Source organism: Topomyia yanbarensis, chromosome 1 (assembly GCF_030247195.1).
Source record: "Topomyia yanbarensis strain Yona2022 chromosome 1, ASM3024719v1, whole genome shotgun sequence".
Taxonomy (NCBI): Eukaryota; Metazoa; Arthropoda; class Insecta; order Diptera; family Culicidae; genus Topomyia; species Topomyia yanbarensis.
Genome location: NC_080670.1, coordinates 207260579 through 207280005, shown reverse-complemented (window position 1 = coordinate 207280005; position 19427 = coordinate 207260579). Strand labels below are relative to the sequence as shown.

Below are 19427 nucleotides of genomic sequence, written 5' to 3'. Positions count from 1 at the left end.
ATCAGCTCAAACGCCCGGGGAAGGGGCAGCCACTCCAGGTTCCCATCAGCATGATGGACCTGATGGTTTCACGTTGCTGCAAAGCAGACTCACCGAATGGAAATTTTATTCGTTTATCAGACAATTCTTATGTTTGATTGTAATGGGATAATAACACTGTGAATGGGAATGATTTTCATCAACTGTCATCCTGGATGCAACGAGCGAACGAGTCGAAAAGGCGCCAACTGCGATCGGTTGTGTTTTTTAGAGTCGACGACCGAAATACCGTCAGACATTGCGTCTCCATCAGAAGCGCATTCAAAAATCTGCAAATTTTCCAAACGAAAAAAAAAATTGCATTCAACGAAAAATGACAAAGCTACTGCATACAATACTGTCCAGCTCGTTATATAACCTTTTGTATAGTAATACGTGCGAGACAGCAAAAGCTAACCCATTACCGTGAGCGAGATATAATTTGATGCCCGAAAAGTCACCGGAAAAATTTGCATAAAAAAGACCGGCTCTTTCTTGTGCGATTTCTTTCTTCTATTCCCGACAACGGCGACGACCGGATTTTGGTCACCATCATAAGCAACCACAACACGTTTTAAGAACCAGTTCCCCTCTTTTTACTATGCTGCTCCTGATGGCGTTTGGGACCAGAGAAACGTTCTAAAATTTTATCAATATCATTCAGACGACCATTTTTTTTGCTGTCAACGATAGACGCTTGCTCTTTTTCAACGCCTCCTCGGATTCGAACAACACCTGGGTTCGCTTTTTTTCAGGAACGATTAAAGAGATCGTTCTTCAAATAACCCCATTCTGGAATAGATCAGCCGGTTTGTTGTCCGAAAGCAAATTACCCATTAGAAAGGCAATAATCTCACGCGGGAACTCGAAAAAATTTGCATACACCAACACTCAACTGGTTCATCTGGTGCTTTCATTCGCATATTGATCGAATCACGACGGTACCCGGGATACCGGAATCCATCATCGAAAGAAATCAAGACAAAAAAACTCTCCTTCGGTCGCGATCGATTGATCGCGTTTGTTCGGGTTTCCTAGAGCAGCGCAACGCTGAAGAAGACCCCCGCGCTGAAAGTGGTCGTCGTGGTGCGCGATATAAAGTGACGCTCCTGCCACCGATCGGGTTTAGTTTGATAGCCGAGCTGATCCTGGCAGCATCATCATCAGCATCTCCGGTTGTTCGGGTGTGCGCGCGTGTGTGACTTTGTCCTCGATCGGGTTTTTTTTTCCTGTTTCTGTCGATTGATTGTGTTTTCGAATCTTGAACTGTGACGATTCTTGAGGCTTCGCACATTCGGCTGGACGTCGAAAAGGAATCGGAAGTTCGCGTCGAGTGAAAGCAAGGAACTTTCTCCGAGCCTGTTCGAATCCTGGAAGAAGCTGACAATGAAGCTTGTAAGTGTGACATTTTAAAAAGAGATGAGGAGATAGATTGGAATATTTGAAGGATTTAGCGGTGTCCTGTGTGATGGTGTTCAAAGAAAAGTATTTACCTACAGACTGACAGGTCGAAATGATGAAAAATCTTGAGAGTAATTTTCTAGGGAAAATCAACGATTGCTGCGATTGCTAAAGCATGGTTGTTATGTGTGTTTCCGTCACAGGCCACAGACGTCGTTTTGAAGTAACACGAGCAACTTGCGACAATGTGGTGACTTGATTAGTAGACTCCAGAATGAGTTGCGCTTGAACTTGTTTGCGATAGTGATTTTCTACGGCTTTGTTAATCATCATTAACATCATCGTGATCGAACATCTCTAGTGTTCCGAATTTTGACAAAAGTTTTTCAATTTTGGGGTCAGTTCGCACGATTCTACACTACCACGAAATTGACGACCTTTTCGAGGGTAGCTCAATGTAGTCCGCCGTGGTTTATCAACCCTCCAGTACCTGTATCATTGTATACTTGGCACAGCTTCTGGTTCCCATACCGAGCACTCGTTAGTCTGTCTCAATCTACGTACAGGCCCTATGGCAGTACAGAGCAACACGGAGTATCAGCGATTTGTTCAGAGCAGATTTTGTACACGTGTGTAGTCGCTATACCAGACAAAGAAGTTCAGTAGCATGTTCCAAGATAATAGAACTCGTCAACCTTTTGAAAATTCACGAAATATTTTATTGAAGAGATTGTAACGGACGTGAAGTGAGATGATCGCTGAAAATATCACATGGTGACAGGGGTTGTGAGAAACACTTCCAATACTGAAAAATATTTAATCTACCAGTTAAACAAAAGAGAAACTTAAGATGGAGTGGTCAACAGCACTTATAGTTTGACCCCTTAATAAGGCAAGTTCACTGTCAAAGAAGCAACCTGTTCACGATGCTATTTCCGTTTTATATCCATGACATTTGCCACACGAGGTTGTTTAAAGATAAATTCTGGATCATGACATTTTCATGATTATATTTTTAACCATCGTCGATTCACGTGATCACAAACCACTATGATCAACCTATCACGATTCCACATACTGATGAATCCGGTTATCGGTTTTGTTATCACTATCGAAAATGCATATCCGATGCAGCGAATCCGTCTTCAAGATTATCCGAGACCCGCTCAAAGTCTATCATAACTCTTCCGTAAAAAAATCGTCCAAAATATCACGGACGCAGCAGAAGAAAGGTGTCAAGTCTATAGCACCAATTATCACTTTGGAAGACACATATATGCAAAAGAATTTCCGCGTACGTGCGTTTCGAAGCGAAATTCTGCATTCGAAATGAGCGGCAGTAAATCAATCTCGCGCCACACCGAGTTGTACGCCAAAAAACCAATGAAAAAATTAAACCGACTACAAATCATCTTGTTTCGAGGATTTGACTGAAATGTGATACAAACGATCGATCGATCGATCGATTCGGTTCTCAGAGCACTCACTCACTCACTCGACTGCCGACTGCCGACCGCCGCGAGAGGCGGTGACCTCTGTTAAATGATAATTTGATTACTTTTCGGGGCTTATTAAGATGTAAATTTTTCCGGCTCGATCTTATCCGTTTCGAAGGAGGATCTGCTGTCGTTTCGTATAGTCTCGGTTCGTTCTGATGTCGGTCTAACGGGCAGATCAGTGCCCAGCTGATAGCTGGATGGATTGATATTGTATTGACGTGTCCGGTTCAGCAGCTGGTTTCGACTCGAAATAAATGATCTATCATTAGTCATCTTTAAGTAACACACCTTGATAGGTGGCATGCTTAGCTTTGCGTTACTATGGTCGAGTCGGATCAGGGAAGGGTTGGATTGTCTTGCCTGTGTCACTTTACTGCAGCAGAAAGTGCACCTTCGAATGTTACTCGAAATGATTACGAAGGGGTGATAACTTTTGCGCCCTCTGTACCTGATACTGAGTTTAACTGTTTCACTTCAAATATCTTGAGATTTAAAGATACCCCCATAGTTCTGTATATCAGCGACAGTAAAGAACGCTTCGGTTATTACACCTTCAATCTCGACAACGTTAGCTGGAATGTACACGCGTTGTTCTATAGTAAAGGATCATTCACGATCGCGGTAACCTGTTTCTTCTGTGAACCATTGAACTTTGACAATTAGCAGTCTAAGGATATGACTGCTAATTGTCAAAGTTCAATGGTTCACAGAAGAAACAGGTTACCGCGATCGTGAATGATCCTTTACTATAGAACAACGCGTGTAATTAATATGCGACAAGGTTTTCCTTTGGACCGGGAATAAGCCATGAACCGATTGCCAGAAAGGTCGTTATAAAGTATGTGGTGTTAATTATTGTGACACTTTAGATTGATTGGTAAATCGGCTGTAGTTATCGAAATGAATCGAAAATTTTACAGACGTTCAGTATATGTATTGGTTATAGCTTACACACGTCGGTTAAATTTTAGGATGAGTTTGAGTAAAATGCTCGACATTTGCAATTGACGCCCTCTATTAGAGCCTGTACAGCCGTTTCCGGTACGTTTTACTCACCTTATTCAACCTTCTCCTCATTTCATTTTTGTGGGCCATTCTTAGATATGATCACACCCTGAGAGAGGTTGCACGATCAGTCGAAGAAGCTGCTGAATGCCTCCGTACAACCTGTCAGATCAAAGGCATGGTACGGAGTCCACAATTAAGAGCAATAAAATGCTTCGAAACGGCTATATCTGAACTACGCGTATCCAAACACCAATTAGTACTACAAAACCTAATGGCGACTCCAAACGAATATAAACATGTCTTTAAACGTAAGCCAAATCTAGCTTGTCGAGTGATTTTTGATAAACTTACTCGATACTTGATGGGCTACAGCTGCTCTTCGAGGCGCCAACGCCGAATGGAGTATCCTCCTCCACTGGACTCGATCATAGGCCAATCGCTTTCAGTCGCCCTAAACGTTGAGCGTCCACAGGTCCTCCCCTCAACCGCACAAAGCCAACGTGTACGCGACCTGCCACGAAGCCGACGACATCTTCCAGGTTCCCTGTTGAATAAAGGGCGAACACGAAATTATTGCGACACCGAAAATGTCATGCCAATTTTCTTATAATGTTTAAAATCAAACCAAAATTTTAGGGTAGTTTTATACATATATTTACTTCAAAAATCAAAAGAAAAGTTAACCGATGGAGCCTTGAGTGTAAAAATGAACGCATTTTCGCTTGATGCCCTCCATCAAAGTCTTTACAGTGTCATCCGGTACCAGTTTCTCAGTTTTTTTTCCATTTTCTTAACATGTCCTTCTCGTCTTTGACTGTCTTCTTGCTCTTCCGAAGTTCCCGCTTCATCATTGCCCAGTACTGCTCCACCGGGCGCAGCTCCGGACAGTTTGGCGGATTCATGTCCTCCAGGACACTTTTAGAATAGTGGCATGATGCCAAATCTGGCCAAAATAGCGGAGCTTCGTCGTGCTGCTGCGAGAACGGCAAAAGACGCTTCTCGAGGCACTCAGATTTGTAGATCTCGCCATTTGCTGTACCCTTTGTCACGAAAGGCTCACTCCTCAGTCCGCAAGAGCAGATGGCCTGCCAAATGAGATATTTGGAGGCGAACTTCGACATTTTCTTCTTCTTAAATTTGTCGTCCACATAGGACTTGCTCTTGCCGGTGAAAAACTCCAACCCCGGAATTTGCTTAAAATCGGCTTTTATATACGTTTCGTCGTCCATCACACAGCAGCCATATTTTGTCAGCATCTTCTCGTAGAGCTTCCGTGCCCGAGTTTTAGCCGTCGATTGTTTCCGCTCATCGCGGTTTGGGAAGTTCTGTACCTTGTATGTATGTAGTCCATCACTCTTTTTTGCATTCTGGACGTAGCTCTGCGACATGCCGATCTTTTTAGCCAAATCACGACTTGAGACGTTGGGATTTGCTTTAATCATCCGCTTCACCTCTTCCTCCGTCTTTTTGTTCTCCGGTCCCGGTTTTCTTCCAGCTCCTTTGCCGTGGTCCAACGTCAACCGCTCCTGGAACCGCTTCAACACTCTGGAGACGGTTGAATGGTGAATGTTAAACATTTTTCCCAACTGCCGGTGCGACAGGTCAGGAAATTCCAGGTGTTTGGAAAGAATTTGTTCTCTCGACTCGCGTTGGTTCACCTCCATTTTCGTTGAATCGAAAAACACGACTTCGAGTTTGACAGCATGTAAACAATACACATCAATGAGAAAGTGTGCAAAATTTGGTTGATTTTTACCCAATGGTAAAAAAGTTATGCCCTGTTGAATGTGTAATTTCGTGTTCGCCCTTTATTGTTAGCTTCACAATATTCATTTGCTTGGTATAACTCATGGTTCATGCGACGCCGCCAGATTCCATTCTCCTGCTTACCGCCCCATTGTTAGCAGCACCTTACGCTCCAATACTCAGAACGCTCTCCGGTCGACTCCCTTTAACGTCCATGCTTTGTGACCGTGTAAAGACACCAGGAGAATCAGGGGCGTATATAGAGCGAATTTCGTCTTAGTTCGCAGACTGCGCGACTTAAGCTGGTTACGAAGTCCACAATAAGCCCTACTTGCAGCTGCCTCGCGGGTAACATTGTTATCGTCACTAGAGTTCCAAAGTACAATAATCCATCTACAACTTCAAATATTTCACCATCTAGCACAATTACCACTACTGAACCCACGTTTTTTTACCAGCGACCATGCACTTTGTTTTGCCGGTATTAATCATGAGTTCAATTCTCGCTGTCTCCCTCTTAAAAGGCGAAAATGCCTCTTCCCGGGCACGTCGATCGATCGTAATAATATTAATATCTTCCGCAAAGTCCAGGAACATAGTGAGATCGTGTGATGATGTTACTGCTCCTCTGCACACCAGCTCTCTTAATCGCTTCCTCGAGCGCTATGTTGAACAGTAGATTCAACAGTGCATCACCCTGCTTCAATCCATCAAAGGTTACGAAAGATGTCATTCATTTCGTTTCACTGAATCGTACGCTGCCTTAAACAGATGACGTGTCTGCAAGTGGTACTTCCGGAATTCATCGAGGATTTGTCTCAGGGTAAACATTTAATCCGCCGTTAAACGACCCTCACGAAAACCGGTTTGGTATTCACCGACGTCTAGCCAGCTAGCAGGTACTTCTTCTTCCTCCCATACTTTCGGCATAATATGGTGTAGGACTTTTTACATAGTTGCTTACTCCCGTGTGTAAGAAGTTCAGCCGGGAGCTGGTGATTTGAAGCGGGCCTTCGAAACTATTGATCGATCAAAGCTGCAAAATTTATAGAAGCGTTATAGCTTCCGCGGGAAACCTTTGCAGTGGTTTAGCAGTTAACTGGAAAATCACATACAAGTACTGAGATATAATAGCGCGGTATCACATGCAGCAGCAGTAGGCCTTGGTGTTCCACAAGGTAGTGTACTTAGACCTCTTTTATTCATTCTGTATATAAATGACGTAAGACGAACTTTGCGGAAAGCTGATGTAAACTTGTTTGCTGACGACATAATTTTGTTTGAGGTGGAAGACAGTTACAACGACTGCTGCAGTATTGAGAACGAAGAGATCCAAAATTCCTCAGATTGCCTAAAGTACAAGAAATTGAAGCTGAACATAACCAAGACAAAGTCTATGATAGTAACAATACGCTCACGGGTTGGTTGTAACGGATTTATCCAAATAGATGGTACAGTTGTCGACCGGGTAGAGCTCATGAAATATCTTGGAGTGATACTTGATGAAAAGTTGAACTTTTTGTTGTATGGAACAAATATTCACCGATGTGGAGTCAGACAAGGTGACCTCAGAATGCTGAACTGTAAGAAATCGCTTATTCAATCAGCTACCGGAAGTCTTTGAACGATATTCGTAAAACAGAGATCCTTGGAATGAGATAAAGCTCAGAATAGAGAGAGAGAGAGAGAGAGAGAGAGAGAGAGAGAGAGAAATGAATGGGCATACACGAATGTTTAGTTATCCTTAAAGGGGCTCTCAAAATTGATTAAAACATTTGGCAGTTTGGTGAGTTCATGTCTTTTGACACAAAATCCGCTAGCCGCATACCCCTCTTGTACGGTCTTGTGGAATAGTTTCACGACACCAAATCAAGCCGCAACAACGGTTTTTGATCGTGTTCTCTCAAAAACGGCAACAGTCGTTTTTGGATGCACTCGATTTTGTAAATTTGTCGAATGGTGCACTATGTGTGCAACAAGTGCAAATGGCCTGCCAAATCAGATACGTCGGAGCGAAGTGAATTTCAACAGCTTCTTTCTTTTGAAACGATCATCCATAGCAAACTTGTCCTAACCTGTGACAAAATCCTGTCCCGGGGGAACGTTAGTCAGAAACCTAGACCTGGGCGCCATCTACCAGAGGTTCTAGCAAAGCTTAACGTATATAATGCTAATGAAGATACTATTAGCACTTACCGCAGGGTGGGCCGCATTCGATCATCGCTGTCACTTTCTGCCAGGAAACATGAGCTGGAGTGTGTGCGAGGAGTATACCTGCATTGGAAGCAGAGTGCAGTTTGAATCGCATTGGAGTCATATAAATAAGCGGAGCTGGAAAAAAGCGATCTTTGACAAGGACGTTTTCGTCGAAGCAGTTATATTTGAAGGCCGAGAATCGGGAAACTGAGAAGGAAGGACGTCTACAGAGTTGCCACTGCGAAGACGAAAGGCCTAGCTGTGCCACCTCAAAGGTAACCGGAGATGATGAAGGTCATCATTGAAGGGCTTATCCCGCAGCATGATGAACTAGCAATCTGGCCGTTTCCACCGTACAGGGAGGAGGATGAGTATGGAGAAGAAACCCGAATAACCCACCAAGAGCTTATCGCGAAAATCATGAAAGTGAGGAAGGCCTCAGGACCAGGCGAAATCCCAAATCTATTGTGTAAATATGTTGTCCCCCCCCCATATTACCCATTGAGAACCCAAACATGTTCAGTACGCTGCCGAAATGCATCGATGAAAGTAACTTCCCCGATAGCTCGCGCTACATGGCATGAGGGTTCCCGAGTACCTCTTTTCTTGTTGACCTTCCGAATCCCACTGGCCGGCAGGGGTATTATGAAAAAGTTTTCCGCATATGGTCTGGTTCCCGCATGTAAACAACTCGATTTTTGGGATGTAGAAGGTGTTAGCTCTGCCGATTTTCCAATGACCCATTTCAGAATAACAGAGTCCTAGTGGTACATTCCGAGATCATTTTCCCGTCGGCAAGCTCCACCCAAATAGAATACGAGTATCAAATTTATACCAGTATTATTATCAAGCTTTCGATTTCTTGCCACGAATAACTGCGCATAGAACTGACGCGTATTTATTTAGTGTCTAATAAAATTTTAATTCATTGCCTTCAAGACTTACCTTTTTATCTTATACGTACTGTCATTTAGATCTGAGTATCGGTTTCGAGTAGTGCGACTTTCCCGATACACCACTAATGGACGTGAGAACCTGGACCACTCAATCCACTAGTCTCTTGAAAACGATGGCGATGATGCTGGGTGGATTCGAATCGACGTTGCACCGATAACCGCGGAGTTTCTTGCTTCCACTTCAGACCCAGCATTCTAGACGAAGAGATATATCCGGAACACCACCGAAAACATTCTTTATCAATTCTTACTCTATTAAAATTTGTGAAACATGCAGAAGCAAAAACGTCAAATGAAAAAATCGTCCGTTCGCGCACACCGCTTACTTCGATCGGGCTTTTCCTCAAAACTTATGGGGGTTTCCGAGTACCACTGCAGAATATTTAATTTCTACGAAACAGAAGTCAGGGAATCACTAGAAGAAGGGAGGTGACTGGCAAAAATCACGGTCGCAGAATATCCAATATAGACTGCAAGTGTGAGGTTAAGCGATTGGACGCACTAATTGAGGACCGACTGAAGTTTAATAGTTACGTCGATTAAGCCTGTGAGAAGGTGGGAAGAGCAACTCAGAATCATACCGAACAACGCGGTGCAACTAGTAGCAAAATGAGACTCTGACGAGCGTATTAACGTCTATTCTTCGGTACGGTAGTCCGTTCTCCTGGTTCCCGGCAGTAAAGACGAGTACAGACAAGTCATATTTGAGCAATACGATCATGAAGCTGGTGCCTACCGGACTATATCGTTGGAAGCGAACTGCGTCATTGCTGGAATGATCCCCATTGAGTTGCTACAGGACTCAGCAGTGCTTCAGAAACAGGGATGACGAAAAACGCTGATTGACAATATGAGGAAGTGGCAAGAGGAATATGACAACACGGCGAATAGAAGATGGAAGATCCCGAACTCGTCCAAGTGAATGAACTGGAAAAAAACGAGGAAGTCCACCATCATGTGACGTAATTTTTGTCAGGACATGGCTACTACAGAAAGCACCTGAACAGATCCGGCATGCGGAGTCGCTCGGAATACACAGACCTTGAAGAGACAACGAAGTGCGTGGTTTCTAACTATGCACGATTGCGAAGTGCAATGTTTGCTATCAGCGGCGCAGATGCAAGCCCGCACGTGGGACGCGTTTAGCGGAAGCATTGTGCATATTATGTCGGCGGCTCTACAGCGAAAATGGCGGGATGATCAAGCAAGTGGATGAATGGAACAGTGGGTACTTGCCCCGTGGAGTAAGCTAGATCCACCGCCGGGGACTATCCGAGTAGATCACGACACAACTTGGAGCTAAATGGCTCAAGTACGCAGAAGATCCAAACCGTCTATTGTACAAGACTGTACAAGAGAAAAGTCGGGAGCTAAATGGGTCAAAGACGAGCAACTTAATGGATGAACCGAGACACCGAGTAAACTGCGGAAATTTCGTGAAGAAAAGGAAAAGGTGCGAAGGAGCACAACCAGCCTTTCCACGAAGTGATGGTTTGATGCAGTGCCTTGGGGAGAAGGCAGGAAGAAGAGTAAGGAGCGGTGTTAGTGCTGCCAACACACTACAGGCCAGACTTATGAAGCTTTTTAAATCTTACTATAAAGAAAATGAACCCCCATGGTGGGAACGATAGTTACAGGGCTTGCAGAGAACACCACAGTCACACTGTTTCACTACCCCAGTAAGGATGGGTGACGCCTCCCCGAAACGGCGAGTGAGCTAATGGTACTAGCTATCTCCTTTCTCGAAACCCGACACCTTAGTCCTTAGTTGAAGTAGGTTCAGTTGAACATTCCTGACTAGCGTCGATCCGGTTCTGAACGCGATATCCAATGAAGGACTGCGTTAACCCTCACTATGACGCCAAGGTGCTCACAACGAAATCAAACATTACCTAAGAAGATCAACCATCAGGGTTGCCCAAAGTGATGAGGTTGAGACAAAAAATCGAGACGTTCTACGGACAGATCAGGGATCTTGTGATTAGCATCAAATTCGCCGTAGCAGGTTCCGAGTGCAAACAGATGGCGTTGTTGGAGAGAGCTTGAAACGCTGAAAATGCGCTGAAGACCACGGAGGAAGCGAAAACAGAAGCCGAAAGCTGACCGAAATACTCGTTCCGTGAAAAGAGTAAGGGAAACATCAGGAGAATAGAAGGAACCGAAGAAAACCCAGGAAGGTTGGAGAACAGCAGAACGGCCGAAAATGGAAAGCGGATGGCGAATTGTAGAAACTAAGGGAGAGAGGTCAAGTCAGACGAGTCTCTGGTCGTCACAGCAAACGATGGCGTGATGTACGCTGAGGTCCTTAAACAAGAGAGAGAGAGAGGATCCCAAACTTAAGGGGAGCTTCTCATGGATTCGGCGGAAAATCAGGCAATATTTGAGAATTTATTGCCTTGAAAGAAAAAAAGGCTAGCTGACCCACTAACAAAAGCGAACAAAGTGAGACTTACCGCTCTACCGTCGTGACCTCCTCCTCCTCTTCCCTGGGTTCCGGTGCTCTGAATCGATGGAAGTGATTGCAACCTTTCAACAGGTTGGTTGAAAATCGAGTAAAGTCAAATACGATGGTACAGCCTAATTAATTGCCTTCCAATGTAATCAGAACTATCAATGCCCCGTCGTTGCCACACACAAATAGATAGATATCCTGTTCGTTTATTTTTCTTATACGATTTTTCCTTAACCAGCCATCAGAGCAATCAAAATTTGTTGCCTACTCGACTTTGACAGGGAAGCGGTATTTTTCGTTCACTAATTGTGGCTCGTTCCAGTCACGGGCTCTTGCAAATATTCATTCACGCGAAGCCACTGAAAACATTGCACGTATTTATAGCGATTTTACCAGCGTATTTGCACCTTTTTCCGTTGAATATTTTTGTTGGCACTAAACCCGAAGTGAATGTTCCAATTTGCGGTGCCACTTTTTTGGGATCCGGGTTGTTCGGCAGGTGATCACTTCGGTTTCGGTTTTGACAGCTGCCAGTGCTGCCGTCATCCCGCGACTGACAACCCATCGCGGGTGGGGTGCGTTCACGCGTGTGCTACACACTCCCGTCTAACACCTCGTTGTTGCACTTATGATTACCCTTTACCCACTTTAAACGTAACGAAATTTTTGTGAAAAAATGAAAAGACATACGAACTTCTGCTTCTGATCTTTTATTCGTTATTTATCGATAAAATGATTTTTTTTCGAAAATTCCAATAGTCTCCTTAAGGAGTTGGGGGAGAATGTAGTAAGAAGCAGGTGCATTCAGAAAGGTGAGATGCTGTTCAACTAGAAGAAGGATCCAACGATCGAGAGCTCGAGCTCTCGTTAACTGTTGGCAGAAGCGGTAGACCCTACCGCAATTCTCTGCCCTATTTGTATTGGAGACCGGACGACATTTCGCATTTCGAAACGAAAGGTTTTTTTTGTATACAAGTTTGTATGAAAAAGTCGTTTCAACTTGGTTGCATAATGTGGCTCCGGAGCCTGCAAATGTGACTACATATTAGTTGAAATAAAAAGGAAAAAAGAAAACGGAACTGATGGGAATCCATCGGCAGCGTGGGTAGTCACTGTAAACACAGCCACCACCTTACATAATGTAGCAAACCCGCTACGACTGTAAGCGCAATGGCAATAGTCTAATAAAAATCTATCCCGGCATTCGAGAGGTAAACAGAGATGAACAGCAGTAATTTCATTGATGGCTTTTCTTTTGTCGGTTCTCACGGTAAAGAGAGACAAGTCTGTCTGTCTGCCAGCAGGCAGGTCGGTAGACTTGAGTGATTCCTAGTTTTGCTGCCTAATCTCGACCCCTACCAACAGAAGACAAAAGACTAGCCTGTAGGATTTTAAGCCTGTTTCTAGTGTCCCTGCCACTTCTAGTTTTCCGATCTGTATACTTCACACTCTTACTGAGTACTATGGCTCCAAATTTTAATAAATTTCTCCAACCAGTAATCTCTAGCTAATTGAATATAGTTAAAAAGTAAATAAAGATAAATGGTAGATAGATGACGAGTTTTTATCCAGAGGAATTCAGCGTCATTAGTTGATAGTAAACAAAAGAAAAAAAATCTCTTTCTCTGAGCGCTGTGAACGGCCCTCAACGGTTTTGCCGGCATTTCCCCCCAAAGAGACTGTTGCCAGTTGGCTTACACGCCGTAATTATAAGTTTGTCGAGATGTCAGCAAATTGCCGAAAAAGTAAACGAAGAAAGGCTCTCAAAGTACTTAAGTTCTCAGGGAAACTTTCCCGAGAATCGGACTAATTTATTCCTGGTCTTGCTTCTAGCAGACGAGAGCAAAACAGAAGACACCACGTATTTCATTCATTCATTCCTATTCCATTTTCAACACGTATGTTAACATCAATTTCTTCGCTACGACACAAGCCCCCACCGCGCGAAACAGTCAGGAATAACCAGTTGGAGACAAAGGTTACCCCAAAATGGACTGGAATTTCCTCCTTTTTCAGTCACCAAAGAACACACGATCGGAATATTAAATGTCCCCCTCTAAGCCAGCCAACTCCCGCGAAAAAGGGACATATAACAGATGGGATTAAATGTGACCACAACCTGTTCGGTCCCAGACAGATCCATACCTCTACCTATTCATTGATCCGTGCAACAAAATAGAGCCGTTTTGTAGACGGACCACCGAGCCAATTAGCATTTAGCAAAAATAAAACCCCTGAACCCCCGTGACTGTGTCTGTTTATTATATGTTTATATGAGTCTCTGATGTGTGCTGAACTTCGGATTTTCACGCAAAAGCTGGAAACATTTGAATGGCGATCATTTGAATATTACGTTTCGGTTCGTATCATTCAACACGCGAAATGAAACAAATGAGCGGGGGGTCTATTTTTGGGACGCGCATCTGAAATGCCGCCCCTGTCTTCTGGTGCCTCTTGCGTCCTGTCCCTATCTGATTCGAGTGATCAAGTGATATACATTTCCTATGAATATTCTGATTTAATTTGTCCCGGTGTCAAGTTGGTGAAAACAACCGAACTCAACCGACAAAGTAGGCGCAGGTTCTGAGGAGGACTGTAGTAGGCGACGGACGGGTACTGTGGAAAGAAACTAGAACTGTGCTGATTCGAAACAACTGTGGTAAAAAATCTAGAAGACTAGATCAGCCGGAAAATATTCGCTATTCAATGAATTGCAATCAATATTCGCTGTATGTCTTTAAAAATAAATCGCTGTTCGGTCGAATTTAAAAGTAGCTGAATTCCAAAAAGGGAAATAATTTGAATTGAACCGATTTGTGCAAGTTTTATGTTTGTGTTTCGAATTCATCTCATCAGTTACAAGCACCAACTTAGACACTAAATTCAAACAGTGGGACAACTTGTGTGGACGCCAAAAACAACTAGCTTGTTCCGAGAGATATCTCGGAAAACAAACACAGAAGCTTTGGCTTGCTGATGAAAAAGCGAAAACGTAACGTCCCAAGTCAAAAACAACAAGAGTTCGAATAACTTTTGACAGCTGAGCACTAATCCAACGATAGAAAATGCGCTCTCAGCAGTTCTCTTTCCATAAGATTTTTTTTTCGAAACGATTTTGACAATCAAAGAAAACATAATTCAAGGCGTGCCTAGCCAACTCCGATCAACCCTATAAAAATTTTAATCACCTATCATTAGACCAATTCAAAACGAATCCAATTCATTAGTTGGGTCGAAGCGCTGATAAATTTATTTTTAATTTTATTTACCCACTGTTTCGGTAGAAAGGTTTCCCAGAACAGACGAAAAGGTTATGCAAATTTAGCCCCCTTCCTGCCTTAAAATAAACGGCTCGTACGAACCAACCTGTTCCAGCCGACAACTAAAAGTGCGACCTCCTAAACAGTCGCAAAAGAGATCATCAATAAGCCCCAATAAATCACTCACTAAAATTTTATGAAACGTTTGATCGTTATCCAGCTTCATCCCGTTATGGGCGTTCCCCGATAACCAAAAAAAAAACTTATATACCAAAAACAAAACCTGTTCCAGACCATATTTTCAGCCAGGTGTCTTCGTTGACTTTGTCTCTGTTTCACCACAATTAACCTTTTACGCCATTTCGTTTTCTTCTTGTAATTATAGCTGCTAGCGATCTGCGCCTGTGGGATCGTGGGAATCACCCTGGCCATCAAAATTAAGGTCCCCTCGAAAAACCGGAACGACGATCTGTTCTCCGAGGATGAGTTCACCTTTCCCGTGGAGGACACCAAAGATCCTAGTAACTTCAGCGGGAACGTGATGAAGGCCGGGATCCTGATGTCGCAGGTTAAGAACAAGGGTAAAGGCGAATTTAAATATGCGTGAGTATCGAGATTCGTTGTTGCTTTGTTGTTGAAAGATCCTTAATCCGGTTTTTATTTAATTAGAGTTGAAACGGAGAACGGCATCGAGGTGGAACAGATCGGAAAGCTGCGCAGCGATAACAAAACCTTTGTCGTCATGGGATCCTACACTTACACGGGAGCGAATGGGAAACGGTATCGCGTTCGCTACACCGCCGACGAATTCGGGTACCATCCGATAACGGAGTTGGATCTGGATATTCCAGAGTAAGTTGTGCGATACGAGAACAGTTCTACAACTAACCAATCTTCTACTTGTAGACCTATCGGAGCACAACCGGTGGCTCGTCCGCAGCCTTTCACATTCGCGCCAAGAGTAACAACGTCCAGAACTACCACGACTAGAAGTACGACGACGACGACGACCACAGTAGCGCCAGGACCCTCTAACGCCTACCTGCCTCCATCCAATGCGTATCTACCACCATCGAACACATATTTACCACCGTCCAATGAGTACCTGCCACCAAAGACCGCAAATGAACCTCCACCGGCGGAGCAGCTGCCACCGTACTACAGTCCCCAGCTGCCCCAAGATCAAAACGTACTTTGAACGCGGAACACGGGGTTTTTCGGAATCGTTCTCCAGTCTGATAGCTAAGAGACTGTCTCGCCAGTTGTGTCCTACCGGTACTGCTACAGTGTACATATTGAATTACTTTTAGGTTAAGTTATTTATAAATATACACAATACACAAAGCTCCATGGAACGTTGTTGTTACCGGATTGCTTCGCGCTTTTCGATTATCAACAGCTTCGCCGCCATTCAGATGTGCGCTATCACATTGCTTCCATCTATCGATCACCGGCACACTAGTTCGAGAGAACCAACCAACGGCTCTCTACCAGTTGCCTACTAACCCCAACCGCAAGTAGTAGGAGTAGAGGTTTGTCCCTTTTTTGGGTTCGTTATTTTTCTGCCCAGCTGACCCTGTATGACAGGGCGGCCAAAATGCTTCTGCCAATAATTCATTCATTTCACTCTAATTATCTCCACCGCGGCTTGATATAGATGATGTCGCTGGTGGAACGGCGAGTGGTCTCTACTGCGTCCGACCGACCGGGAAAACAACGGCTGAGTTCTCCCGATGCTACCGTTGGCTGCTTTTACAGCGGTCCTTTGCGTTAGGTTAGGCAGCTAAGCTCATCTCCTTGATTGGAACCTCCCTAGCGACGATAGTGAATTTATCGCCGGATCCTTGACTGTGAAAGATACCGTTTGTTCTTCACAGCGAGTACGGAACGCCGTCTTCTGGTTTGTTTTTATGATTAGCCTTTAGCGTTTGGCTTCTCTTTCTGGCGACCACACAGCTTGTTGTCGGACCCCGGATCGGTACTTTAGCGAGAACAAACTTTTCCTCCGCAATCACACGCCTAATTTCGCGGACTGGAATTGTCTAGCAGTACAGTACTAGGGGCAGATCACTCTAAGAATGTATAACAAATTTGCATCAAATTGAAAAAATGCATTTAATTTCCATGATGCAAAATCAGCTTTGCACTACCCCACAGAAAAGTTTGTTTAACAAACGTCCTACGCTGATCCACTTTATTCGACGTTTTGTTAAATGTAAGGCTTGTTTTTCTGTAGGTTTTTGACGCCTTACACGCAACGCAAACAACATTGCACGCAACGCAAAATACATTATGAATTTCTATTTTGATGGAAATAAATGCTTTTAATTTCGCTGATTTTTAAAAATGCATCACAAGTGATCTACCCCTAGGAACAGTACGTGGTCCGAAACTAACTGCTCAACTCCTATGGCCGCATCTTTTACTATGTCAACAATATTGTTCATATACAATAAAAACTACTGCACCTATCTGAACTAATAACAACGTTCATGGGCTAATATTTTAATAAAATTTACGCTGAATCCCTCTGGATAAAGACTCGCAATCTATATCATTTGTTACCATTCATCTGTCAGTTGTAACCCGACAGGGTAACTATTCAGCAGAGGGTGGAAATATGCCTGATTTTGTGTATACGCTCCGTAGAGTGTATTTGTTTACACAAAATTTAACGACGCTGAATCCCTCTGGATAAAGACTCGACACGTCGAACGTTTTTTTTACCATTTATTTGTCAGTGTCATTACAATCGAGCACTAGACCTGTCAATGGCCCTTGTTCCTGAAGGATTCGAAGCGACTTTCTTCGGATTGAGGGCTTTTGACAGGTCTCGTGCTCGATTGGAATGACACTTACTGATAAGTAGTAAGAATAAGATAGAGATGGCGAGTCTTTATCCAGAGGGATTCAGCGTCTTTAACAAAATTATGCTCACCGCTGTTCGATACCGTGCACATTTAGTTGTAAATTTTAGATAATTTTTGGTTTATGATTGTGAATAAGTAACAAAAGGTTAGGTATGCCACAATTCTCCCTTGCTGTTGAAAAGTTAGCTGAATTCGCGAAACGACACCTACGACCGCGCACCCGGCTTCCCATGAGCGTTTTGGCGGCTCAGAGGCTGTCCTTCCATGTTGCTCAGGGATACATTGCTCCTATACACATCCATGCATACAGGCATACATACGCCAAACGACGTGCAACCAATCAGGCCAAACGTCGTTTGGAAGGCGCGGATACGGGTGCGAAGGATCCTGCAGGGCGGCGACCCGAGAAGGCGACTTCTCAGCCTAAAAAGGCGAAAGTCGCCAATCGGGCGCAAAATGTGGAGCAACCTGGCACCAGTCAGCCGGCGCCATCGGCAGAAGATGGTGAATGGCAGGTGGTCAGTAGGAAGCGGAAGTCGAACGCACCTCGACCCGCGAAGAAGAAGGCGAGGGACAGAGGAGAGGCCCTGCTGGTGAAAACCAACGGGGGTAGCTACGTGGAGGTCTTAAAATCGATGCAGGCGGCAGAAAGCCTCTCGAATTTAGGACAGGATGTGCAGAGCGTCAGACGCACCAAAGATGGCGAAATGATCTTGGTGCTGAAGCGTGGTGCACAATCCAGCGGAGTAACGTATAGGAGGTTGGCCCAAGAGGTCTTGGGAAACGGCGCTCAGATGAGGTCGTTGGGAGCGGAAGTGACTCTCCAGTGTAAGCAACTGGTCCGAAATCACAAACGCAGAGGACGTCGTCTCGGCCGTTAAGCAGCAGTGCGGTGTTGAGATCGATCAGAACTCTGTACGTATCAGGGAGCGGTTGCTTGGCACGCAGGTAGCTTACTTCAAGCTACCGGTCGCGGAAGCCAAAAAAGTAACCGATAAAGGGAAGTTGAAGATCGGATGGTCAGTATGCCCAGTTAGCATACCCCAGCCGCCTTCAGTGGACCTGTGTTTTAAATGTCTGGAGCCAGGCCACAAGTCATACGACTGTAAGGGCCCAGACAGGAGCAAGTTGTGTCGTCGCTGCGGCGAGGAGGGACACAAGGCACTGAAATGCGAGAGGGCACCCAAGTGTCTCATCTGCGCTAGCAAGAAGCAGGGCCGCAACCATGTTATGGGCGGACCTGCGTGTCCCTTCGGGGAGGCGGGAAAGAGGAAGCAATGGCAAACGTCACACAGCTGAATCTTAACCACTGCGCATCTGCTCAGCAGCTGCTGTGGCAGTCGGTATCGGAGTCGGGGACAGATGTCGCCCTCCTATCCGATCCGTACAACGTCCCTGCCGATAACGGCAACTGGGTGGCTGACGGGACTAGGATGGCGACAATCTCTACAACGGGACGGTTCCCGGTTCAGGAGGTAGTACAGTCCTTTGCGGAGGGTGTCGCGATGGCCAAGATCAATGGTGTGTTCTATTGTAGCTGCTATGCCCCACCTATGTGGCCAATAGAACAGTTCAACCAGATGATCGATAGGCTTTCGTCTGACATGGTGTGTCGAAAGCCGTTTGTCATAGCGGGTGACCTCAACGCTTGGGCAGTGGAGTGGGGCAGCCGCTGTACAAATAGTAGGGGCCAAGCGCTTCTGGAGGCGCTTGCGAAACTCGACGCAGTGCTAGTCAATGATGGTTCCGCTAGCACATTCCGTAGGAATGGGGTCGAGTCGTGGATTGACGTAACGTTTGCCAGTCCGAGTTTGGTCCCAGACATGGACTGGAGGGTAGACGAGGGCTACACCCATAGTGATCACCTAGCAATACGCTTCAGGATCAACTATGGTGTGCAGCATCCGAGGGTGGGTAATCCCTGTCAGGTACGCGGGTGGAAGTCCAATCACTTCGACAGCGAAGTTTTCACCGCGGCCCTGGGACTGGAAGCCAACAACGACAGTCTAAGCGGGGATGCG

The 19427-nt window shown here is 44.9% G+C and overlaps 1 protein-coding gene across 1 annotated transcript; it reads left to right on the top strand.

Moving 5' to 3' along the window:
• The first annotated feature begins 1160 nt into the window (after window positions 1-1160).
• Window positions 1161-15877, top strand: LOC131689752 (pupal cuticle protein-like). Its single transcript, XM_058975051.1, has 4 exons — window positions 1161-1413; window positions 14922-15139; window positions 15206-15388; window positions 15443-15877. Exons 1-4 carry the CDS (start codon window positions 1405-1407, stop codon window positions 15732-15734), a joined length of 702 nt encoding a protein of 233 aa, XP_058831034.1. The 5' UTR covers window positions 1161-1404; the 3' UTR covers window positions 15735-15877.
• The last annotated feature ends 3550 nt before the right edge of the window (window positions 15878-19427 follow it).

Bases quoted from the DNA above. Each gene is read 5' to 3' on its own strand.
- LOC131689752 (XM_058975051.1), top strand. The intron at 15,140-15,205 runs GTGAGTATCGAG...TTATTTAATTAG, and splicing joins AAAGGCGAATTTAAATATGC to AGTTGAAACGGAGAACGGCA. The intron at 15,389-15,442 runs GTAAGTTGTGCG...TTCTACTTGTAG, and splicing joins TTGGATCTGGATATTCCAGA to ACCTATCGGAGCACAACCGG.